The 25648-nt window shown below is 34.9% G+C and overlaps 5 protein-coding genes across 5 annotated transcripts; 1 reads left to right on the top strand and 4 right to left on the bottom strand.

The window, feature by feature from the left end:
• The first annotated feature begins 1667 nt into the window (after nucleotides 1–1667).
• Nucleotides 1668–2830, top strand: LOC145636087 (vinorine synthase-like). The gene is made up of 2 exons (XM_081687541.1): nucleotides 1668–2162; nucleotides 2813–2830. Exons 1-2 carry the CDS (start codon nucleotides 1668–1670, stop codon nucleotides 2828–2830), a joined length of 513 nt encoding a protein of 170 aa, XP_081543667.1.
• A 1691-nt stretch (nucleotides 2831–4521) lies between these two features.
• LOC145635523 (acid phosphatase 1-like) lies at nucleotides 4522–7785 on the bottom strand. Its single transcript, XM_081686822.1, has 3 exons — nucleotides 7271–7785; nucleotides 4964–5173; nucleotides 4522–4861 (listed from the first exon to the last, which is right to left on the bottom strand). Exons 1-3 carry the CDS (start codon nucleotides 7666–7668, stop codon nucleotides 4684–4686), a joined length of 786 nt encoding a protein of 261 aa, XP_081542948.1. The 5' UTR covers nucleotides 7669–7785; the 3' UTR covers nucleotides 4522–4683.
• A 1279-nt stretch (nucleotides 7786–9064) lies between these two features.
• LOC145634211 (acid phosphatase 1-like) lies at nucleotides 9065–10435 on the bottom strand. Its single transcript, XM_081685637.1, has 3 exons — nucleotides 9981–10435; nucleotides 9476–9685; nucleotides 9065–9370 (listed from the first exon to the last, which is right to left on the bottom strand). Exons 1-3 carry the CDS (start codon nucleotides 10397–10399, stop codon nucleotides 9193–9195), a joined length of 807 nt encoding a protein of 268 aa, XP_081541763.1. The 5' UTR covers nucleotides 10400–10435; the 3' UTR covers nucleotides 9065–9192.
• A 388-nt stretch (nucleotides 10436–10823) lies between these two features.
• On the bottom strand, nucleotides 10824–12236 carry LOC145634212 (acid phosphatase 1-like). Its single transcript, XM_081685638.1, has 3 exons — nucleotides 11808–12236; nucleotides 11333–11536; nucleotides 10824–11229 (listed from the first exon to the last, which is right to left on the bottom strand). The coding sequence occupies exons 1-3, from the start codon at nucleotides 12191–12193 to the stop codon at nucleotides 11052–11054; spliced, it is 768 nt and encodes a 255-aa protein (XP_081541764.1). The 5' UTR covers nucleotides 12194–12236; the 3' UTR covers nucleotides 10824–11051.
• Nucleotides 12237–13399: 1163 nt separating this feature from the next.
• On the bottom strand, nucleotides 13400–16521 carry LOC145634213 (wall-associated receptor kinase-like 1). The gene is made up of 3 exons (XM_081685639.1): nucleotides 15633–16521; nucleotides 15330–15443; nucleotides 13400–14699 (listed from the first exon to the last, which is right to left on the bottom strand). The coding sequence occupies exons 1-3, from the start codon at nucleotides 16474–16476 to the stop codon at nucleotides 13525–13527; spliced, it is 2133 nt and encodes a 710-aa protein (XP_081541765.1). The 5' UTR covers nucleotides 16477–16521; the 3' UTR covers nucleotides 13400–13524.
• Nucleotides 16522–25648: the final 9127 nt, after the last annotated feature.

Raw genomic sequence — 25648 nt, forward strand, 5'->3', positions numbered from 1 at the left:
ATGAATTTTACTTAATGAATGAATGCTTAAACACACTGCTACAAGCTCTCCATATATAGTGTGGGAACAATGATTTTAAATTCTAGAAGATTCTTCATTGTGACATTAGAACGTGTTATTCGATAAATTATTTGTTTCATAATTTTTAAATTCTATGGAATCGAATTTATATTATTTCAATTGGGTGGTTCATGCTCAAGCACCAATGATTCTCGGTTATATTATACTGTATTTCGGTTATCTTGCATGTTTTTTATTGCTAATATTATACTTCAAATTAAATAAACTTTGGTTTTTATTCATAAGCTAAAACTCTTAGTTACTGACTTACCGCTACTTCAGAGAGAGAGAGAGAGAGGATGGGTCTCGGTCGGCGGTGAAGGAGTTAGGTGCCGGCCTTACCGTCGCCGAGGAGGGATGCGTGTAGGAGGTGGCTTTGTGGCGGTGTGAGTGGTGGGCATGGTGGCTCGGTGGTGGATGTTTTTTTTTAATTTTTTATTAATAATAATAATATTAGTAAAGCAATAATAATAATATAATTAATTAATTTAATTGAAAAAAACAATAAACAATGACACGTGTCATGGTAACCTGCAAAAATAGGTTACCAACCGATCATGTCTTGATTAAAATTAACACCATTGAAGGTTGTAATATTTAGGCATAATCCAAAGGTTGTATTATTTACACTTGAAAATCGTAAAAAGTTAAGAAATCATCAAGATACAAACACTAATAACGCTGATTTACGCGTGTTTTTGTCATGAATTCCTAATTTTATACAATTTTCAAGAGTATATTTAAAGCAAAAATAGTGGAGAAAATTGGAGGAGAGAGAATATGAAAATAATGGAATATGATTTATGGTGGGTCCACTAGGTGAGAGAAATTAATTAAATATTGTAAAAGCTTTCTAAATAAGGAAATGGAGCAAGTATTTAAAAACGGTCGGAAAAAAGAAGAGAAGCAAGTATTTAAAAACGGAGGGGGTATTATTCTTTACAATTTTTTCTTTAAAAAATGAATAAATAAATAAATAAACCAATTAGTGGCTTGGCAACGTGGCATGCACCTTATTTTTCAATGAATGTATGTAGATATATAGTCATGGAGTCCAAAACTCCAAATGTGTTTAACTTATAGTATTGAAGATTGATAAACAACAATATCCTCTTGTAAAAAAAATAAAATAATAAAAAAATAAAATAAAATAAAATATCTAAACCATAAAGCATTGATTTGCGAATGTGTGCTCCAATTAATATTTACTTTCACGTTGCAACTCTAAGTGTTAGCTTGTCTTATACAGATATTTGCCAAAAAAAAGTAGAGCACTTACCTAGTTGCCTGCTCTGAGGTATGTGCCTCTTAACCTTTATTTTATTTGTGACTTTTAATTTAGTTGAATTTTAGGTTTCTAAAGGTATAGAGGTTAAATTTAATTCAATGAGTGGGTTTAAATTAGTTCAGCGAATGTGTTCTATTTATCTAAGTAATTACTTTATCTTATTTTAGTTATAAATTGAACTTGAGTAACTCTTATCAACTCGGCCTTATCAAAACTTTACTAAAGCTATAAAGTCAAACGGTGATGATTAGAGTAGCTATCAAACATACATAATAATACACCTCCCGTAATCCAATCCCCCTCTTATCAAGTTAAAAATATGAAGATGCAATCAACTCCATTGATTGGCAAGAAAACACTTGCATTACAAGTGCAAACACTATCAACCAAAATGATGAAGCCATCAACTCCAACACCCCTTGATCTAAAATCTAACAAGTTTTGTCTACTTGACCAATTGTTCGATTTGTCATATGTTCCACACTTTCTACTCTACCAAACCTCCTCAAATGAAGATAATAAAAACATAACCACTCGTCTCAAAGAGTCCCTCTCCAATACACTCTCCTTGTATTACCCTCTTGCCGGTAGGCTAGCCAATGACAAGTTCACGGTTGATTGCAACGACAGTGGGATCATCTTCGTCGAAGCTCAAGCCAACACCACACTGGAGGACTTCCTTCAAGCCCCAAATCGTGTCGATTTAGTCTCCCAGTTCCTACCCTCGATTAACGCCTTGGAGCTAGTCCCACTAGCAATACAGATTAGCACATTTGACTGCGGAGGGCAGTGGCGTATCCAGGATTTCCAAACAGTGGGTTCGGAATCGGAAAAAAAAAAAAAGGAATGTGAATACATTAATTAAATATTCAATACCTTAGTTCAAATTTCGGGTTACAAATGGATTACACTTAGAAAAATGGTAAAAAAAAAAAAAAAAATTTAAAAAAAAAAAAAAAAAAAAATTTAAAAAAAAACTACAAAAGCATTCTTCGAGTTTTCATACTTTGGAAGCGTATCAATACATCATCATCACTAACTCTAGCAAATAAGTCTCTCTCAAGAAAAGTGGCTAAACAAGCAGAGGATTTTTGTGATTTTCCCACACATTTCCAAAAAGACTCTAAACTCATTTGCAAACTGAAATCAAACAACAATCATACAATAAATCAACTGCACACTTACACAGTATAAATTAATTTAAGAATAATCATCAATTTAAGACATCAAATTAATTTTAAAATAATCATCAATTTATCAATTATAAACCCCAACAATCTAAGTATTCAATATTTCAATCAATAAATCAATTATAAACACTACAAATTTACAATCTATAACCCTTCAATAAATATGAGAAACCAAATCTAATTAAATGAATTAACATTTAAGTATTGAAAAAGTAGAATTGTAGAGTACAGTACCTTACTCTGTTACTCGCTGCCTCGTTGTGCTGTTGTGAAGATGGTGGAGGCTCCGTGAGTTGTGCCGGCGTGCCGCGGTGGCTGGTGGGCGGTGGGGTGGAGACGTGGAGCACTTGAGTTACAGGAGACGAGTAGACGACTGACGAGGATAGGCAGAGAAGACAAGTCTCGACTTTGTTTTTAAAAAAATACTAAACTTAAAAAAAAAAGTTGTGGGAGGGTTCGAACCCGTGCCACATTATAAGGGGGGAAGGAAAGACGCACATGGGTAAATCACCACTAGGCTGCACATTAACATGTTGATTATTAGTCTGAAAATATTCTATTTAACCCTTTTTTCTTTTTTTTTTTTTATTAAAAAAAAAAAAAAAAAAAAAAAAAAAAACTTTTAATTTTTTTTCAAAAATTCAGTGGGTTCAATGAACCCACTTGAACCCACCCTGTATCCGCCCATGGCGGAGGGGTAGCTTTGGGATGCCAATATCTTCACAAAATCTTTGATGGAGTTTCTTGGGGTAATTTCCTCACTAGTTGGGCTGCCCTCACAGCAGAGCAATATGAGAAGGTAATTACCCCGGATTTTTTTACTGCAGCCTCTCTGTTTCCTCCCTGTAGCTGGGCTACTCTGAGGTGTTCGAAGCCTTTAACAGCCCGGCCTCTTAGTGGAGGTGATCACGAGGAAGATGATGACAGAGGTTGTTCAGCGAAAGCGTTTGTTTTTACTCCGGAAGCAATAACTGAATTGCAGGATAAGGCTAGGAGTGAGCTTGTTCCTGTCCCAACTCGGATTGAGGCTCTTTCTGGATTCATTTGGAAGCATGCAATGACCGCGGCTGCTGCTGCCAAGTCGGAGGTTGAGGTATCTGGTGAGTAAATTTTTGGACTTACCGGTTCACATCATTAATTTTATATAATCATACTGAAAGATTTTGCTTCAGAAATTGAATATGAAAAACTGAAAATGCTGATCACTTACAGGTTCTGCTGTGCTGATCCATACAGTGAACATGCGTCCCCGTACCAATCCACCAATACCCCAACCATCCATAGGAAATCTGATCATTCATGCAACTGCATTCTTCCAATCAGCTGAATCTCCAACCGCGAGTCTCCAGGGGCTGGTTGCTGAAACTCGAAAAGGTTTATCTGAAGCAAGGACGCCAATTTTTTAAGCAAGTTCCAAGGTGAGAAAGGGGCTGAAGCCATACGTTTATACAGGAAGAAGATGGCAGATATTAGCAAAGATAAAAATATAACTAGATACATGTTCACCAGTTGGAGTAAGCTTGATGTACAACCAGACTTCGGATTTGGCATCCCAGTTTGGACCGGTTTTACTGGTGGTAAGCTGAGTCTTGAATTTAGGAATCTCTTCATTTTGATTGAGATTCCTGATTCTGGAGGAATAGAAGCTTGGTTGTTATTAGAAGAGCAAGAGATGGACGCCTTGCAATCCGATGCAGACTTCCTCGCTTTTGCTTCTCCAAGTACATGATCATACCAAGTACAATGAGTAAGAATTCTTACTAAAGTCCAATCGATCTTCTCTTGCTGTAAATATAATAAAGCTATGTATTTACTCCAGGCAATCCTTTCAATGATCGGTAATTTGGAGTAGTACATACTATTGCTAGTGCTAAGCTGTACTTGTGACAGCTTACGCTCTTATGTTGAAATGGAAGCCAATCTAGCCTCCAAAGATATCTTCGGTCAATCAATGTAACATTTTAATTTATGGGCTTATATCCATGTTCAAAACAAAGAATTCCTCCAAACTTGTACAATCAATTATCCATTTTACAGAAAATTAAGCTACTGATAAGTGGAAATAATGTTTTGAGTTTAGGATGGACAAAGCATGAATTTACATATAATGACAGAATGCAGCTATAAAGATGCAACGATGCAGAATCAAGCAATATAATACATTGGATTTGGGAGTTTAAACGATCTTTGGGCAATTGCATATCCTAGCAAGTCACTCCATTGATCTCCTGAGTTACCACGAATCCTATAACCCTCATCCACTAACTCCTTTCTCTTCTCGGACTTGTACTCAACAGCCAGTTTAGCTTTATCAGAAGGTCCCCTGTTATTTGATTACAACCAAACAACGAAATGATAATGAGCCGGATTAGTGATATTTGACAATCATAACCTGGAAGCATTGACTTTAAAATGTTAAACATACCTTAAGATCAATCTTTCCCAGTTATTGTAACCTGCATCCCGTAGATTAGCCTCAGTAGCATTTCTAAAAGGCTCACTCCTGCCTGTCAAGACAAATATTGTGAACCCAAGTCGCTGAAGCTCCTTGTACAGGCTTAAACTTGATGACAAAGCAGGTGACTTAGCCAGCAGCATATACTCATCAAAAGACTCTTCATCGAAGATCTCTGATCTAAGCACAAGAAACACAAGCATAGCTTTAGGCCAAGGAAGCAATGTAAGAAATAGCTTTAGGCCAAGGAAGCAAAGTAAGAAAAAATTAACTGCAAACTACTGGGTTTGGCAGACCATTTAATTTATTTCTCCACTTTATGCATATTCACATAAAGCTAATAAATGAATTAATTTTACTAAGAGCTGGTATGATGTGGAAGTGTGGAACTATTGACGCTCAGAATGATATATCAACTCGTAATATGATCAAAAACATTAATCAAGTAATGTATCCAAAAGAAATTCCTGTCTTCTGAGCAGTTGAAAATGAATATATACATTCCATCACTACCACCTACGGACAAATGAGGGCCAAAAGATTTGGAATGTTGGATATGAAAATCAAAAATGATGTACTCGTATTTCTTTCAAAGAGTAAGGATAACAGAAGCAGCACTGATTCAATTGTCCGAACCAGTAGCATACTAGCACAGAGATCTTAAGATGTAAGGAATCATATGAACTCTATTTCAACAAAAGGATCAGAATCACTGTGATAAAATAAGCAATGAATGGAGTCTGGATTAATTCACAGTATCTTGTCTAGAAGAGTAAGCAAGAAACAAATTTTGAAGTTCGTTAAGACCACTAGAAGAATTGCTGGTTTGAAGCAGAAAGGGGCATAATTCCGCTTTCTGTAAACCAACATAAATTTAAACAAGTAAGCTGTGTCACGAACTCATGAATAATAATAGATCACAAGTTGTCGAATTGTAGAGGAATGTGTTCCGAGAAAGAAACAGACAAGCGAGCTATAGCATTCTCAGAATACCAAGAATGGCAAGAGAAGAATATGAAGAATGATGCACAACTATCGAATCACATGAGATAAACAGCAGAAAACAGAATTATTTGATACTGCTTTGCATTCGAAATGTTTGGGAAACCAGTAACTGACAAAAACAGGAAGAGATCCTGTTTTTCATTAGAAATCAGAGTTGATAATTATGCTTGTCACAGATCTGTTTGAACAGAAACTAAATCTCTATCCTATGGACAGAGAAGCATAATATATGCAAGTCGCATATCCTGTTATTCCCAATCACTTATCTTATCAGCATTGCTCACTTCAGTGTATAATTTTTATGCACTTGAGAATCCATCACCACGTAGCAATACGACGTGGTATGAGCTTAATCAAAACTGAGAAATGAGTTTAAGTGATGGCAGCATTACAAGCTCTCAAGAGTAAATGAGTTGTTATTATGGTCTATTAACAGTTTTAAAAAACAAACTTGCACATTGCCACATAACCCTCGCTAAAATGTCACACATCTCTAGTATTAGCCAGCTTACCAGGCCACATTAATCAATATGAGTTACAGGACAAACTCAAAAGATTTCTCTAAAATTGATGCCATTTCCAATTACACAAAGCTAATACAACTCATAAGAATAACTGACACAAACATCACACCGCCTTTAATTTTGTTATACAATCACTCCTCATAATGAAACAATGGATGCACCAAGGATCACCATAGCAATAATTAAGAACACATGAGATACTTTACTTTCCTTGCCAATTAAGGATCAACAAACAAGCTAATAACTTGCACATGAAAATCAGTTGATTATCAATATTCAACCTCCCTTCCAAGTTAAGCATCAACATAAAAAATAAGAATACATTAATCATATGAACATCCAAACATGAACTCCCTCAAAAACTGAATTTGCCACCAATTCAAACACCTGATCACAACCTTCAATCACAAAACACAATATTTCTTGCTCAACTTTATATTATTACATTCCTACTAAAAAATCCAGCATTTGAATCTCCAAAACCAACATAACATAGTCTAATTTAAGGCAATTTTTCCCCAAATTACAAAAAATGTGGCATCTTTCTCACATTGAGCTATAATCCATTAATCCAACAAAATATAAATTCAATTGAGCTATAATCGAATTCATATAAAGAGATAATCAATAAATTAGCCTTTATCATCCCAAAAATTTCATAAATTAATGACAATATAACAACAAACATCATCAAATCAAATCAAATCATACCAAAATCCAATCAATCGCAAAAAGACAGAAATCTCACCCATATCCATGAAGCTCATAATAAGGCAAATTAAAGAGAAGAGTTTCATCAACATCGAAAACCCAAGCATCCTTTCCATCGCCGGAAACAGTAATAGACTTCGCGAATTCCAACTCAGCTCCGGCGACAACGTCGGAGTCCGACAAGTAACGGTCACCGGTAAAATAGTTTTTCACGAAGTCAAAACAGCGAGTAGGAATAGTGTACCAAATTCCGGCATCGTTTGTTTCGACGGAAAACCGCCAGCTTTCGCAGAAGAGTTGGTCATCTTGGCCGAATTTCCGGTTGCTGGGAAGGAAAAGGTGGTTTTCCGATGAGACAGAATGGGAACATGTGAGAGAGAGGAGAGAGAAAATGAGGAGAAGAGAGAGAGAAAGGTGGTTTCCCGGTGAGGACATTGCCGGCAAACTTGGGTTTGACAGGATGAATTAGGGGATTGATTAGGTGGTTTTGAAGTGGGATTGGGAAGAATATGGACCAATAGGTTATTGACACTTGTTCTTATAATATGGTGTATTGTTTCCTATTTTCTCAAGTTTCTATAAAATGTTTTTCAAGTGGTAAACAAATATACAATGCTATATTTATTTCAAAAAAAAAAAAATATATACAATGCTATATGTACTTGTATATTTTTTTTTTTTTTGGATGCAATGTATTTTAATTATGAGTATTGGGTAATATTATACTTCGTATGTAGTTTTAATGGCTATATCTAAGCATTAAATATACTCTTGGAAATTGTATAAAATTAGAAATTAATGACAAAAACACGCGTAAGTCAGTGTAATTAGTGTTTATATGTTTATAATTTCTTAACTTTTTACGATTTTCAAGTGTAAATTTAATACTTATATATAGCCCTAAGTGCTATGTATATCATTTTCCTTTAATTATTGTAACATTAAATTATGTTTGTTAATGCATGTATGATGTATCAACCATTAGTTATATTTTAAGTTGGTGTATAAAGAGTTAATGCAATATTTTAAACTGGATGTTTTTTTTTTTTTTTTTTTTGACGGGAAATTGGATGTGTATATTGATTGAGAACAATTTGACAAGTTTCAACAGTACTCAATCTCTCTTTACTTAAAAATTATACTTTGTAATAGATCAAACTTTATAATCTTAAAGTTATGGGGAAGTATATCTTAAAGTTTATAATTTGTTTCTACTCCTCCTCTCCTTATTTTTTTGTCCTATTCCAAATCATACATTGGGTCAAACTTTATAATCTTTGACCGTAAATCCTCATTAATCTATAAAAGATAATAGAGTCAAGTGAGATATTGTTAAATTCGTACGTCTTAGTGCCTGTTCTCTTACGTTGAAATTCAGTTCACTTCAGTTCAGCTCAATTCAGTTCAGTTCAGTTCAGTTCGATCACTTCAGTTCAACTCAATTCAGTTCAGTTCAGTTCAGCTCAGTTCCTAATTTCCTTCTCTTATAAAATATTCATTTCAGTTAAGTTCAGTTCAGCTCGGTTCAGTTCAGTTCAGCTCAATTCAGTTCAGTTCAGTTCAGTTCAGTTCAGTTCAGCTCAATTCAGTTCAGTTCAATTCAGTTCAGTTGAGTTCAGTCAATGAGAACAGGCCCTTAATGTATAATTTATTAACATCAAGTTATATAATTTTGTTGGAGACCGTAAAATATCAAATCAGGTAAAACAAATAGGGAATAGAAGAATTGAATTGAGTCTTTATGTGCATGTTCTCTTCAGCTTATTAAAAGTAATCATACTAAAAAAAATTAGATAAACCATAAGTTTGATCATAACATAACAACTAAAAATGTGTAAGACAACATTTATTAATATAGGTGACAATGTATGGTAGGTAGTAAAACTAGTGTATGTGTGCCATAACACGACTACATGGCTACATAAAACATACTAATGGAGCACTTACATAATTACATAATCATGCAACATAGTACATTGGATTAGGGTATTTAAATGATCGTTGTGCAATTGCATATCCAAGCAAATCACTCCACTGATCTCCAGAATTGCCATGGATTCTATAACCTTCATCTTCTAGTTTCTTTCTGTTTTCGGATTTGTAATCGATCGCCGTTTTGCTTTCATCTGAAGGCTGCCTACACCATTACATGATCAAATACAAACCATCAATTACAAAGTTAATCAATTGGTCATAAAATGTAAGAGCTCAGAAAAAACTAAAAGACTAAAATTATACATACCTCAAAATCAATCTTTCCCAATCACTGTATCCAACATCCATTAGATTTGCTACACTAGAATTCCTTATCCATTCTGGTCTGCCTGTCAAGAGGAAGATCTTAAACCCGAGCTTACGCAACTCCTTGTATAGCCTCAAACTTGCCTTTAAGACAGGTAGTTTAGTCCCTTTCCCTAATCCCCATCTTATGAACTCTGTCCTGTTTTTCTTCCTTCAAAGTTGAACGAACCCACTTGTTAGTATTAGTATTTAGTAGTACTTAGCACCTGTTATCTTCAGCTTATTTTCAGTTCAGTTCAATTCTTAATTTACTTCTCTCATAAAATATTCGGTTTAATTCAGTTTGATTCAGTTCAGTTCAGCCCAGTTCAGTAAATAAGGGTTACTTGACACAATCACAATTTATCACAACATTGTATGCAATGATTAAATCAGTTAAAAAAAAGGTCAATATCATTATAATTTATAACTAATTAGTTACTAACAAGAGATAAGGGAAAGCTTACCCAAATCCATGAAGTTTATAGTAAGGAAAAGTGGAGAGAAGGGTCTCATCAACGTCAAAAATCCAAGCATCCATCCCATCCCCTGCAATATCCACTGATCTAGCATACTCTAATGCATTTTTCGCTGCAAGGCCGAAATCCAACGCGTAGCGATCTCCGGTCATGTAGTCCATCACACATTTATAACAACGGACGGGTACACTTGACCAATTTCCGGCATTGTTAGTCTCCACAGAAAATCGCCAAGTTTCACAGAAGAGGGACGACTCGTGATCGTGGTTGCGATTGTGATTGTAGAGCTTTGTAGCTGTAGGGAGGGGAACGTGAATTGGTTGCGAGAGAGTTTGTGATGGTGTGACAAAGAGATGAGTGAAAAGGAGGAGTTCAAGTATGATGAGGTTGTTTGGAGGATGCATCATTATTGCCTAAAGCAAATACAGAGTATGATAGTTGTTACTTTGTTAAAAAAAAAACAAGGTTGTAATAATAAGGTCCCAATATAGATCTTTTTTCTCTTGGGAAGTGGATGGTCATATATCTTTATCCTTCAAATTTAGATAGGTTGCTAATATTGACCAATTTGTTACCAATTTGACTGATCTTTTATGCTTTGATTTTTCTACGTGGGTATATTTGCATGCTTTGAATGATTGGATGCACTAATTTAACTTGAAGTTGCAAACTTCCCTAATCAAAAGAAATCGTACAATAAGTCAAACTTTGTCAAATAAAATAAGACACGAGGTCAATGTATCAATATATATGATGAATAAATAGTATGGAGTACTTTGTTGCATGTACAGGCGCCTTTTGAATATATGAAATATTGTAAAGTTAGTGAGGTTGTGTAAAATTTAAGTAGTAGAGAGTATGTATTAAGTCCACATACCGGAAGAAAAATACTATGAAATTAAAATGCAATACAAATCGAGTAACTTTAATTTGACAACCTTACCAAGCAAACTAATGTAAGACATTATTGGTAGTCTAATTAATATATAGAAGACATGTAATTATAATATAGTAAGTGATAGCACATTTAAATGGTGCATGAACGTAATAATCAGATCATCATGCAACATAGTACATTAGATTAGGGTATTTAAATGATCGTTGTGCAATTGGATATCCCATCAAATCACTCCATTGATCTCCAACGTTACCAATGATTCTGTAACCTTCATCTAATAGTTGCTTCCTTCTTTCGGTTTTGTAATCAGTTGCTGTTTTGTTGTCATCAGAAGGCTGCCTACGTCATTACATGATCAAATACAAAACAATAACAATTAGAAAGTTAAAACTAGAGCATTGAACTTGACACAAAAGAAAATGAAAGAATGCTAAGATTATACCTTAAAATCAATCTTTCCCAATCACTGTATCCGGCCTCGGCTAAATTTGTTGTGGTGTAGTTTCTAAGCCATTCTGGCCTGCCCGTCAAGAGGAAGATTTTGAACCCGAGTTGATGGATTTCCTTGTATAGACTCAAACTTGCCTGCAAGGTAGGTAGTTTGTTTCGCAACCCCCATTTTACAAACTCTTTTTGGTCCGTTTTCCTTCAAAGTATATAACAATTAGCAAAAGGTAAGTTTTTGTTCATTTGAAAATTAATTAAATACAAATTACTTTGGATGCACATAACTATAAACATGCCCAAATAAATTTAAGTAATTTTTTAATGAAAATTTTATCAGAAAAAACCATTTATAACAACTTTTTTGTTGGAAAAAACCATATTAAACTATTATACGTGCACGTTATACAAGTGATACATAACGAGTAAATAATTATTAGCAATGATAGTAAGACCGGGAATAGATAAATTACCCAAATCCATGAGATTCATAGTAAGGCAAGAGAGAAATAAGGGTCTCATCAACATCAAAGATCCAAGCATCCTTCCCATCCCCGACTATATCCACTGATCTAGCAAACTCCAACGCGTTCGTCGCAGTAAGACCGAAGTCCGACTTGTAACGATCACCGGTCATGTAGTCCTTCACAAACTCTAAACAACGGTCGGGTACAGCCGACCAATTTCCGGCATTGTTAGCCTCTACGGAAAACCGCCAGCTTTCGCAGTAGAGCGATGATGACGACGACTCGAGATCATCACCATTTGAGAGGGACTGAGATGTTGTCATTATTGGGATGACAAGAAGAAGAGTGAATAGGAGGAGTTTAAATATGATGAGATTGAGATAGAGATACATTATTGCCTTTGAGATTAATTAGTTTTATTTTGTTGTAACTCGAGGAAAACATTTTCCATGCTTTAGTAGATGAATAAAGGTACGTCGTATTATTTTTTTCAATTTTAAATAGGTTACTAAGTTTGACCATTTGGACAATTCTTTATCCTTTGATTTTTTTATTTGTTTTTTTTATGGAATATGTAAAATTGTTTAATTGATTTGCATTCATTGAATGATCAAAATTATCATTTTACTAAATCAATTTTAATTATTCTGTCTTTTTGATCAGTTGAAGTGGCTTACGTGTGTTGTGTGTATAATCAATATTAATAAAATAAGTAGTCAAAATTAAACAGCAGAACATTGAAACTTCAAAGAAGCAGTCATGCACGTTTCTACTCTCATGGTTTAATTGAGAAACTAATCTGAATTCGATTTTATGTATTGATTTTATATTTTTGCATACATTTTGTGTGTTTAATTAATAAAGTACTACTGTAGTATATATTCTGAGGACGAGATGTACTGATGTAGCTACCGTACTAGCATGTGTATGTGACAATAATGTGGTATTGATTTTTCGGGTTTTTTTTTTTTTTAATTAGTAAGACACGAGGGGTCCCCCACCCTATCACGTGGGGAGATGAGGAAGTAATTTTTTTTTTTTTTTTTTGATCAGTAAGATAGGGGGAAATTTAGTGACATTCAAATTAAAGAAATTGTGTCCAAAATATATTTTGACTCTTGATTTCCAACAATTCAACATGCTAGGATGGAATAGAAAATTCCAAAAAAAGCTTCACATTCAACCATTAGTTCCAAAATAGCTTCATATTCACCATTAGGCTGACCTCTTCAAACTTTTGCATTGAACAAGTCTTTCAATTTACTCCTAAAATCAACTGACAGTGATTTAGGCATAAAATCAGACATTGACATATAGAGAAGACTTTGAAGTACTCTCTTAGTCACTAAATAACCGACCACTTCTTACTCCGTCTATTCCTTTTAAAATGAAATATCATGTAAAATTAAGTTAAAAATTATACTACCTCCGATTTTTTTTAATTACAACTTTGGGATATTATTTGAGAGACATAAAATATTCCAAAGTTGCAACTAAAAAAAATCGAAGATAGTAGAAGTATAAACACTTTCAAGACACCCTTAACTATGGTATGTTAGATAGGTGGTAATAAGTGATAATGATCGATAGACTTTCTAATACAGAGTTATACACAATGTCAATATATATTATGAAAAATTAGTTAGGTTTTATTGCTCTATATATGTATATACACTCACATACACAAGTATACAACATGAACACAAACACATAATCCCTTCTTTCAATGGAATCTGGAAAATAAATGTTGTTCTTCTATTGTATTATCTAAACTCATGTCAATCGAAGAATATGTTATTTGTGCTTCATCTTCTTCATTGCTTGAGATTGATTGGTTCTTTGACAATCCATGTTGCAAAGATGATCTTATAGTCTCTAGTTCAGCCGCGACTTCTTTCATAGCCGGTCTTCTCTTTCCATCCAAGTTTACACATCTTTTTGCAAGTTGAGCAACAAGCATTATTTCCTCTTCTCTTCCTTCTCTTTTGACTCGACCATCTAATATGTCATATAGTAAAGAATCTCCCATGTGTTCAACAAACCATACTACTAGACCCCTTTGTTCATCATCAACCAAAGCATTCGCCTTTTGTCCACTCAACAACTCGACTAGTACCACTCCAAAACTATAAACATCACTCTTATCGGTGAATTGGTTGGACTGAAAGTACCCTGGATCCAAATAACCAAACGTACCTACAACACGAGTTGTGACATGAGTTTGATCAACACCAACTGACTTCGATATCCCAAAATCTGATAATTTTGCTCTGTATTTGTTATCCAAGAGTATGTTGGAAGACTTGATGTCGCGATGAAATATAGGTATTAAGTACGACGAATGCAAATATGCAAGAGCATTTGCTATGTCTGTGGCTATATGTAACCGCATTTCCCAAGTGATAGGAAACTCTTCTTTCAAAGCATGTATGTTTTGCGAAAGAGTCCCATTCGACACGTATTCATAAACTAACATAGGAACCTCTGTTTCCAAGCAACATCCTATAAGCTTAACCACATTTCTGTGATTAATTTGAGATAGAATTACCAACTCGTTGATGAATACGTTCAATTGGCTTTCATCTACTTTCTTGGACTTCTTTATTGCGACGAGTTTTCCATCATTTAACATGCCCTTGTAGACGGTACCTTGCCCTCCTTCGCCTACTATTCGATTTACATTGTATTGATCAGTTGCCTTTTCGAGTTCATCTGAAGTTAGAATTCTTGTTTTCTCAACATTGTTGTCTTCCGAAGACATTTGTTGCTTCAATAATAGACCACCATTTCTTTCAAAGTTTTTAGCTTTGATTCTATTGTTTCTTCTTCGTTTATGTACATGGTACAACCAATATACGCCGACTAGTGCAAGTACTAGTACAATGCTAATGCCTAGTCCTGCACAAATGCACAATGTATATATGTACTTGTTAATTTAGTAATGCTTATATATCTAATCTTTAGTAGCTCATATCAACTATCCAAATGAAAAAATCAAAACGTAACTAAAGAGAAAAATTAAAAATAGGAATTAGATAGAATTAATACATATATTATTGTGCACCATGGGCTAACTTCAAATCTTCAATACATAGGGCATGTTCTCTTCAACTTAATTTCAGTTCATTTTAGTTCAATTCAGTTCCTAATTTCCTTCTCTCATAAACAATTCATTTCAACTCTATTCAGTTCAGTTCAATTCAGTAAATCAGAACAGACCCACAGTGTCTTAATTAGGACAAGAATCACAAGATAAGGTGATGACTAGATGACAATATGATTGCATATTCATCCTAGAGAAAATTAAACAATATACATGGAACAATCTTCATTTTCCAAGGAATTAGAAGTTTTCGCCAATCAAACAACTCCACCTTATGATTATCAGAAAATCTCCTTTTTATTACACTTCATATTTTTAAATGTCAACTAAACAACCACATTATATTTCATATATTCTTTATATTTTCATATTCAAAGTTGCATCACAAGAGATTTTATAATAAGTTGGTGGATTGAAATACTTACCAAGCCCAACTGCTAATGTTGTTGTGTTCACCTTTTTTGGCTTTTGAGGACATCCAAAGGTATGATTTCCAAGATAGATGCAATCTTGTAAGCAACCTTCACATCCTCTAACAACTACGTAGTAATATATAGGAATCCATATTAAACTCAATTGACTTCAAAATTTAAAAAGGAAATAAAAAATAAAACCAGCAAATTATAGGAAGCCTAGAAAATTCTTGAAATGAAAAAACATTTCATATATTAATACTTTAGCATTAGAATAAATTAGATATATCAACATATATATTGTTGTTATCATACCTTGGCAACCATTGGGAAGATAAGGATTTCCTTCATAAAACTCGTCTTTACAACGACAAACATATCCTCCAGCATCATCAACACTAGGAGCCTTATTAACACAGCTAGAATTTGCATAACTCGGCGAGTCCACATTCAAATCATTAACACTCCACTCCAACACAACACGAGCAGGATCACATATATTTTGAAAATGCTCAAGATTCTTACTCTTATTAGCTATCCAATCATTATCCACCAAAACCGCTCTAGTACAAGCATCATCCACTATACGGTTATTCCCCATGCTCGAAACTTGTAACGAATAATAATCCACAGACGACGAAATTGAAGTCTGGCAACATCCTACTCCGTAGCAATCAACCTCTTGCTTAGTAGAATTACTGATACACACCGCGGCACACCCGGCGATCGTCTTGTTATCTTTGTCTAGTAACACGATACCACCTCCGCAACCATTCACGAGTAACACGTTACGTTTCCTAGAGAAGAGAAACGGACTTCCTGTTAAATTATCGGAATTTCCGAACACGAGTGTTCGAGGATTTCCGTCTCCTTCGCAGATTCGATAGCAGGGAACTACTGTGACGAAGTTTCGTTCCTCTTTTAGGGGATCCAGGTTTATTTGTATACCCTGAATGTTGTCAAATCTTTTTAGGAAGAAACTATCACTGTTGTTAACACACTCGATATCAAACCAAGGGTTGTGGTAGCAGTTTGGACCTATGCCGAAGGGGTAAGGAATGGTCACGTTTCCGCAACGATCGTTACACCCTGGCTTCGCTATGCGCGGCCGGGGTGGCACCCCGGCCGCAGCGGAGATATCTAATAGCCATGCTGCCATGGTTAAAACTAGTAATAGTTGATGATGATGCCATAGCTTTTTCAATGTTTTTGCATACATATTATTGTAGTATATTTTTGTGTATGTATGATGAATTGATTATAAGATAGCAAAATTCAACCTTAAAATCAAAATCTATGAGTAGTTAACTAGTCAAATTTTATAATCAATTTTTGCAAGTTGCACAGTATAAGTGATTGTGTGGGGTAGAGAAGGAAAAAGTTCAGTGCTTTCACTAGTAATTTTGGAGAACGCTACTACTTTTTCCGCATTCATACACGGCTACACCGTACCAAACACTATCTATACTAAAATATATGGAACAAAGTTTATAAATAAACGTTATTATAATAGATTAACGGTTCATTTATCGTGTGACAATCTTATATATATTCTTGTAAAGAGTCTTATTGTATGTCTGTCATCCATAAGACCACCAAAATTCCTTGAATTACACACATAAAGTCTCAATTATGTTATCCAAAATAGCTTTAGCTCAAATCATAAAGCTTGCAACCACTATAGGTCTATAGTAGAATAGTAGTACTCGTAGGGTCTGTTCTCTTCAGTTTAATTTTAGTTCGTCATTTCGGTTTAGCTCAACTCCAATCACTTCAGTTCAGTTCAATTCCTAATTTCCTTCTCTCGTAAATAATTCTATTCAACTCGGTTTAGTTAAGTTCAGCTCCAATCAATTTAGTTCAGCTCAATTTAGTTTAGTTAATCAGAATAGGCCCGTAATCATAGTGAGTTGCACGTCAATGATGCATTAAGTATGCATGCAACCTCTAGTAATTACTGTGATTGTGAGAGATTGAATCCTTTGACCAACTCTCTTATATGAATTGGTCAACAACACACAATTTATTTATCCACTATATTTAAGTTGGTCCAATTTTAAATGGTAAAAGAATTCATTATTTGGCATTAAAAAAAATGTGAAAAATAGGAATTTATATGAAGGGATTTACATCACCCATTAAAATAGAAGTATAACAAAAGGTGATTTAGATTTATTGACGATTGCCGAAAATGATGTGTGAGCATCGAGTATGACTTACAAATTTGCTCTTACAAATTGGGCCGCAACGCCCTTACAAAAAGGTCACCATTTTTTTTTTTTATTTGGTGCTGAAGCCCACTCCGCTTTTTTTTTTTTTTTTTTGGAAAGCATATACACTCCATATTTGTGTAAGTGCAAACGTTTGATTTCACACTATTCAAATATTAACTTTGACTTGATTTTATACTATATTGTATAAAGTTTTGCTTTATAAATTATAATATAATACATTCTTTCATAGTACTAAATTTTTATAAGACAAATAAAAATATTAATGGTTAAAGTTATACATTGACACATGTGCCTAGAGCTGTCAAAAGTTGACCCGACCTGAAATACCGACTCAAATCCGATTATTAACCGATCCATCTAAACCCAAAAAAATGGTGACCCAAACTCGACCTGAAACCAACCCTAGCCCCAAGTTGACCCGAGTATGTGACACCCGAACCTGAACATGAACTGACTTGGAAATGACCGTACCCGAAAGTAACCCGTAAATTATTGACCTGAACCAAACCCGACTTAGCTTGAATCGAAATTGAGCCAAACCCGTTTTAACCCGTCAAAACCCGAATTTAACCCGACATGTTACTAACCTGACCTGAATTCAACCCGGCCCGAATTTAACCCAACCTTTACAAACCCGACCCAAAATCAACCCGACTTGTTATTGACCTAACCCAAATTCAACCCGATTTGTTATTAACCCGACCCGAATTTTACCAGACCTATTACTAACCTGACCCGAAAATTCAACCCAATCAGTTACTAACCCGACTCGAAATCAACACAACTTGTTATTGACCCGACGTAAATTCAACCCAAATTGTTCCTGATCCAATTTCAAATCACCTTAAATGCAATTTAGACCGCCTTATTATTGTTGATCAAAGCATTTTGTCTAAGGAGACCAAGTCGGTTCAGGCCAGCAAAAGAAAAGAAGCATCATCCTCAAATTTAAGAGTTAAATATAGTATATATTTGTTTTACGATAAAAGGAGATATTTATCTTCCTAAATTATAAACTATATTTCCCTAGTATATTGTCATATATATTATAGTAAAAGGAAATAATTAGCTTGATAAAAATGATGATTATCTTTTTATAGTTAGTTGAACCCGAATATGACCTGACTTGGAAATGACCCGACCTGATTATAACCTACAAATTATTGACTTGAACATAACACGACTTGACTCCGAGAATGATCCGACTTGAAAATGACCCAAACTGATTATAACCCACAAATTATTGACTTGAATCGAACCCGACTTGAACCCGAGAATGACCCGACTTGAAAATGACCTGACCTGATTATAACCAGCAAATTATTGACTTGAACCAAACCTGACTCAAACCCGAGAATGACCCGACCTGATTCTAACCCGTAAGTTATTGACTTGAACAGAACCCGACTCGAACCCAAGAATTACCCTAACCCATTTTAACCCGAATTAAACCCGACCTATTGTTCACCTAACCCGAATGTAACCCGACCTAAACCCGACCCAAACTCGATAAGAAGTATGACCCGACTCAAGCATGACCCAACCCAAACCCGACCCGCATAGGTAATGGAATTAATCCGAATTGACCCAACCCGAGTTGACCCGACCTACTCTTACCGACCTTAACCCGACCCGTTTACCCAAATTGACAGTTCTACCCGAAACCCCCAAAATTTCACAAAAAGCATGGATATTAGCCTTTAATTTTGGAATTTTTTTACTTTTTTTTCACCCGGAAATAAAAATTGCCGAAATGTCTACTATGATCCCTAATACCCTTCGGGAGTCCAATTGGCTAGGTGGAACCATCCAATTTGCCTTTAAACGACCAATTTACCGGTTTACAACTTGCACCGATTTCATTAACTCAAGCTTACCACGAACATTTATGACAACATATAATGATCTTATATGGTCCAAACGGCATTATAAGACCCTGAGATGTATTCCCTAAAATCTCAATGCATTTCGACACCGGGCCCTGAAACATTCGAAATTTCTAAAAAAAGCATGGATATTAGCCTTCAATTTTGGAATTTTTTGACTTTTTTCGCCGGGATATAAAAATTACCGAAATGTTTACCATGGTCCCAAATACCCTCCGGGAGTCCCATTGGGTGGTTGGAACCATCCTATTTGCCTTTAAACGACCAATTTACCAGTTTATAACTTGCACAAATTAAATTAACTCAAGCCTACTAAGAACATTTATGACAACATATAATGATCATATATGGTTCCAAACGACATTATAAGACCCCGAGATGTATCCCCTTAAATCTCCAAACTTTTCGACACCGGACCTCGAAACATCCCAAATTTCTCAAAAAGCGTGGATTTCAATTTTGGAATTTTTTTGACATGTTTTCGCCCGGAAATAAAACTTTCCAAAAATGTTTACCATGGTCCCTAATACCCTCTGGGATTCCAATTGGGTGGGTGGAACCAACCAATTTGCCTTTAAACGATCAATTTACCAGTTTACAACTTACACCGATTTCATTAACTCAAGCCTACCACGAAAATTTTTGACAACATATAATGATAATTTATGGTTCCAAACAGCATTATATGACCCCGTGATGTATCCCCTAAAATCTCAGTTGTTTTCGACACCGTGCCCCGAAACCTTCGAAATTACTAAAAAGCATGGATATTAGCCTTCAATTTTGGAATTTTTTGCGCACGGAAATAAAAATTCACGAAATTTTTACTATGGTCCCTAATACTCCCCGGGAGTCCAATTGGGTAGGTGGAACCATCCAATTTGCCTTTAAACGACCAATTTACCAATTTACAACTTGCACCGATTTCATTAATTCAACCCTACCACGAACATTTATGACAACATATATTGATCATATATGGTTCCAAACGGCATTATAAGACCCCGAGATGTATCCCCTAAAATCTTTAGGTTTTTCGACAACGGACCCCGAAATCTCCAAAATTTCTCCAAAAGCGTGGATATAAGCCCCAATTTTGGAAATTTTTTACTTTTTTTGCCCGGAAATAAAAATTGTCGAAATATTTACCATGGTCCCTAATATCCTCTGGGAGTCCCATTGGGTGGGTGGAACCATCCAATTTGCCTTTTAACGACAAATTTACCGATTTACAACTTGCACCGATTTCATTAACTCAAGAATACCATGAACATTTATGAAAACATATAATAATCATATATGGTTCCAATCGACATTATATGACACCAAGATGTTTTCCCTGGAATTTCAAGAACTTTCGACACCGAGACCCGAAACATTCAAAATTTCGCAAAATGCGTGGATATTAGTCTTTAATTTTGGAATTTTTTTACTTCTTTTCGTTCGGAAATAAAAAAAGCCAAAATGTTTACCAAGGTCCCTATTACCCTCCGGGAGTCCAATTGGGTGGGTGGAATCATCCAATTTGCCTTTAAACAACCAATTTACCCGTTTACAACATGCACCGATTTCATTAACTCAAGCCTACCAAGAACATTTATGACAACATATAATGATCATATACGGTTCTAAACGAAATTATATAACCCCGAGATGTATCCTATAAAATCTCAAGGATTTTCGATATCGGGCCTTGAAATCTAAAAAATTTCTCTAAAAGCGTGGATATTAGCCTTAAATTTCGGAATTTTTTGACTTTTTTTGGCCCATAAATAAAAATTGCCGAAATGTTTACCATGGTCCCTCATACAATTCGAGAGTCCAATTAGGTGGGTGGAATTTGCCTTTAAATGGCGAATTTACCGGTTTACAACTTGCATCGATTTCATTAACTCAAGCCAATCACGAAAATTTATGACAGCTTATAATGATCATTTATGGTTTAAAACTTCATTATTTGACCCAGAGATGTATCCCCTAAAATCTCAATTCTTTTCGACACCGGGCCCCGAAATTTAAAAAATTTCTCAAAACGCGTGGATATTAGCCTTCAATTTTGGAGTTTTTTAACTTTTTTTCGCCCGAAAATAAAATTTGCCGAAATGTTTACCATGGTCCCTAATACCCTCTGGTAGTCCAATTGGGTGGGTGGAACCTCCAATTTGCCTCTAAATGGCCAATTTACCGGTTTACAACTTGCACTGATTTCATTAACTCAAGCCTACCACGAACATTTATGACAACAAATAATGATCATAAATGGTTTTATACGACATTGTATGACCCTGAGATATATTCTCTAAAATCTCAAGTCTTTTCGACACCGGGTCCTGAAACCTCCAAAATTTCTCAAAAAACGTGGATATTTGCTTTTAATTTTAGATTTTTTGACTTTTTTTCGCCCATAAATAAAAATTGTCGAAATGTTTACCATGGCCCCTAATACCTTCCGGGATTCCATTTAGGTGGGTGGAACCATCCAATTTGCCTTTAAATGGTGAATTTACCGGTTTACAACTTGCACCGATTTCATTAACTCAAGCCTACCACGAATATTTATGACAACATATAATGATCATTTATGATTTAAAACAGTATTATATGACTCCAAGATGTATCCCCTAAAATCTCAAAGCTTTTCGACACCGAGCCCCGAAACCTCAAAAATTTCTCAAAAAACGTGTATATTAGCCTTCAATTTTGGAATTTTTTGACTTTTTTCGCCTGAAAATAAAAATTGCCAAAATGTTTACCATGGTTCCTAATACCCTCCGGTAGTCCAATTAGATGGGTGGAACCATCCAATTTGCATTTAAACGGCCAATTTACCGGTTTACAACTTGCACTTATTTCATTAACTCAAGCTTACCACGAACATTTATGACAACATATAATGGTCACTTATTGTTTTAAATGTCATTATATGACCCCGAGATATATCTAATAAAATATCATTTCTTTTCTACACCGGGCCTGAAACCTTCGAAATTTCTCAAAAAGCATGGATATTAGTCTTCAATTTTGAAATTTTTGACTTTTTTTTCGCCCAAAAATAAAAATTGCCGAAATTTTTACCATGGTCCTTACTACCGTCCGGGAGTCCCATTGGGTGGGTGGAACCTTCCAATTTGCCTTTAAACGACCAATTTACCGGTTTACAACTTGCACCGATTTCATTCACTCAAGCCTACCATGAATATTTATGACAACAAATAATGATCATATATGGTTCCAAACAGCATTATATGACCCCAAGATGTATTCCATAGAATTTCAAGCCTTTTTGACACCGAGCCCCGAAACCTCCAATATTTCTCAAAAAGCGTGGATATTAGCCTTCTATTTTGGAATTTTTTGACTTTTTTTCGCCTGGAAATTAAAATTGCCGAAATGTTTACCGTGATCCATAATACCATCCGGTAGTCCAATTGGGTGTGTGGAACCATTCAATTTGCTTTTTAAACGGCCAATTTACCAGTTTACAACTTGCATTAATTTACCGGTTTACAACGACCAATTTAATTAACTTGCACCGAACCTGACTTGAACCGAAATTGACCCAAACCCGTTTTAACCCTTCAAAACCCGAATTTAACCTGACTTATTACTAACATGACCTGAATTCAACCCGACTCGCTCCTAACCCGACCCGAATTTAACCCAACCTGTTAAAAACCCGACCCGAAATCAACACAACTTGTTATTGACCTGACCCAAATTCAACCCGACTTGTTATTGACTCGACTCAAATTTTACCATACCTATTACTTACCCAACCCAAAAATTCAACCCGATCTGCTACTAACCCGACTCGAAATTAACACGACTTATTATTGACCCGACCTAAATTCAACTCAAATTGTTTCTGACCCGATGTCAAACCACCTTAAATGCACTTTAGACCACCTTATTATTGTTGATCAAATCATTTTGTCTTTGGAGACCAAGTTGGTCCAGGCCAGCAAAAGAAAAAAGCATTATCCACAAATTTAAGAGTTAAATATAGTACATATTTGTTGTATGGTCAAAGGAGATAATTATCTTCCTAAATTATAGACTATAGTTCCCTAGTATATTGCCATATATATTTTAGTCAAAGGAAATAATTAGCTTGATAAAAATGATAATTATATATTTATATTTAGTTGAAACCGAATATAACCTGACTTGGAGATGACCCGACCTGATTGTAACCTGCTAATTATTGACTTGAACATAACTCAACTTGAATCCGAGAATGATCCGACTTGAAAATGACCCAACCTGATTATAATAACCCGCAAATTATTGACTTGAACCGAACCTGACTTGAACCCGAGAATGACCCAACTTGAAAATGACCCGACCTGATTATAATCTGCAAATTATTGACTTGAACCGAACCCGACTCAAACCTGAGAATGACCTGACCTGATTCTACTCCGCAAATTATTGACTTAAACCGAACCCGACTCGAACCCGAGAATTACCCTAACATGTTTTAACCCGAATTAAACCCAACCTATTGTTCACCCAACCCGAAACCTGACCTGTTATTAACCCGACCCAACCCCGATAAGAAGTATGACCCGACGTGACCCGACTCAAGCATGACCCAACCCAAACCCGACCTGCATAGGTTATGGAATTAATCTGAATTAACCCAAACCGAGTTGACCCGACCCACTCTTACCCGACCCAAACCCGACCCGTTTACCTGAATTGACAACTCTACATGTGCCTACCAAATTGATGCATTTCCAATCCAAAAAAAAAAAAGTCTGATGAATTTATAAGTAAACTAATCAAGCAATATAATTTCAATAATCAATGATGATAGAGTAAGAAAACTTAAGTAAATGTAGACTTCAATTATCAATTTAAACTTAGTTAATTAGATTGGTGTTTTGACACCGTGTCCTACAATCATAACAAATGTGACAAACTCAATTGTCACTAGTTTAAATTTCATCTATCCCTCCTTTTGCTCTATAATAAGTAAACTAATCAAGCAATATGATTGGTTTACCCTAATTCAAGACATAGCATATCTAGGGGCGGTTGCTATTTGTACTGTTGTACATTACCATAGGACATGGAAGATTATAGTTGGCCTCATTATTTAGAAGTAATCATATAACCCATTATTGTAGTCCACCTACATAATTTTCTAATTGATTTTTTTTCTTCTTAGCTATGAAAGATACACAAAGCATAAACGACACAAATGTAGTAATGTCATATAAGCACGTATTATGTACACAATTGAAGGTATAATTCATTTGTTGGAATAAAATGTATATTAGAAATAATAATTTATGATATTGCTTGAATATAAATATATATGACAATAACAGCCACGTCTAAAGATTTGTTTGGTGGAGTACCTTATATGTTACAAAGTCTTTCTTTCATGTATAAATGATCAACCAATAAAATTCCCCTTATAATAATGCAGAGGAAAGTCAAACTACATAACTAATTTCGTTTATCATGCTAGTTTCTACTTGAATAATTGCATAATTTCTGCATGAATTATTGCAATACTCTGGTTTGGGAGACAAATTAAGCCAAATTCTTGATTTATGATCTTCGATAAGGCCTATGGTGTAGAGAAAAGCACAAAAGGTACTACATTGAACAATCGTGTCACTAATCAGCACATAGGTCATCAATGGTATACATACTATGGTAGTGTTGGTTTAAAGGTTGGAGCAACAAAATCGAGCTAATATATTATTCCTACCTGAAGCTTTTCAATTCGAAATCAATAATGTAGTGCTGGTTAAAAGTTGGAAAGACATTATCAATCTAACATATTTCCACCAAACAATATCTTATTCGAGATCAATAATAATGTAGTGTTGGTTAAAGGTTGGAGAAATAACATTATTGAGAACATATTCAATTTTGGCGATTTTCTAATTGGAGATCAATAATTAACGCATTTGTATAATTGTAGAATGATCGAGTAGAGCGGAGACGTTTATATTATGGAGAAGAAAAAATATGAGAAAACACATTTTAAAAAAATGAGCCTTTATTCTTAAATTAGAGACACGGAGTATGAACCGTCTTACACTGTAATTTGTAAATATAGTTTGATTTGTATAAGAATGAATGAATACAAAAGGAAGTTTGAACCAACCATATGAATGAATAAAATAACAATCAAGCTACAAAGAATATGTATCTAAGCTACAAAGAATTATGCTTGGTCAGTCACATGAAA

The sequence above is a fragment of the Chenopodium album genome, chromosome 6 (genome assembly GCF_948465745.1).
Source record: "Chenopodium album chromosome 6, dcCheAlbu1.1, whole genome shotgun sequence".
Classification (NCBI taxonomy): Eukaryota; Viridiplantae; Streptophyta; class Magnoliopsida; order Caryophyllales; family Amaranthaceae; genus Chenopodium; species Chenopodium album.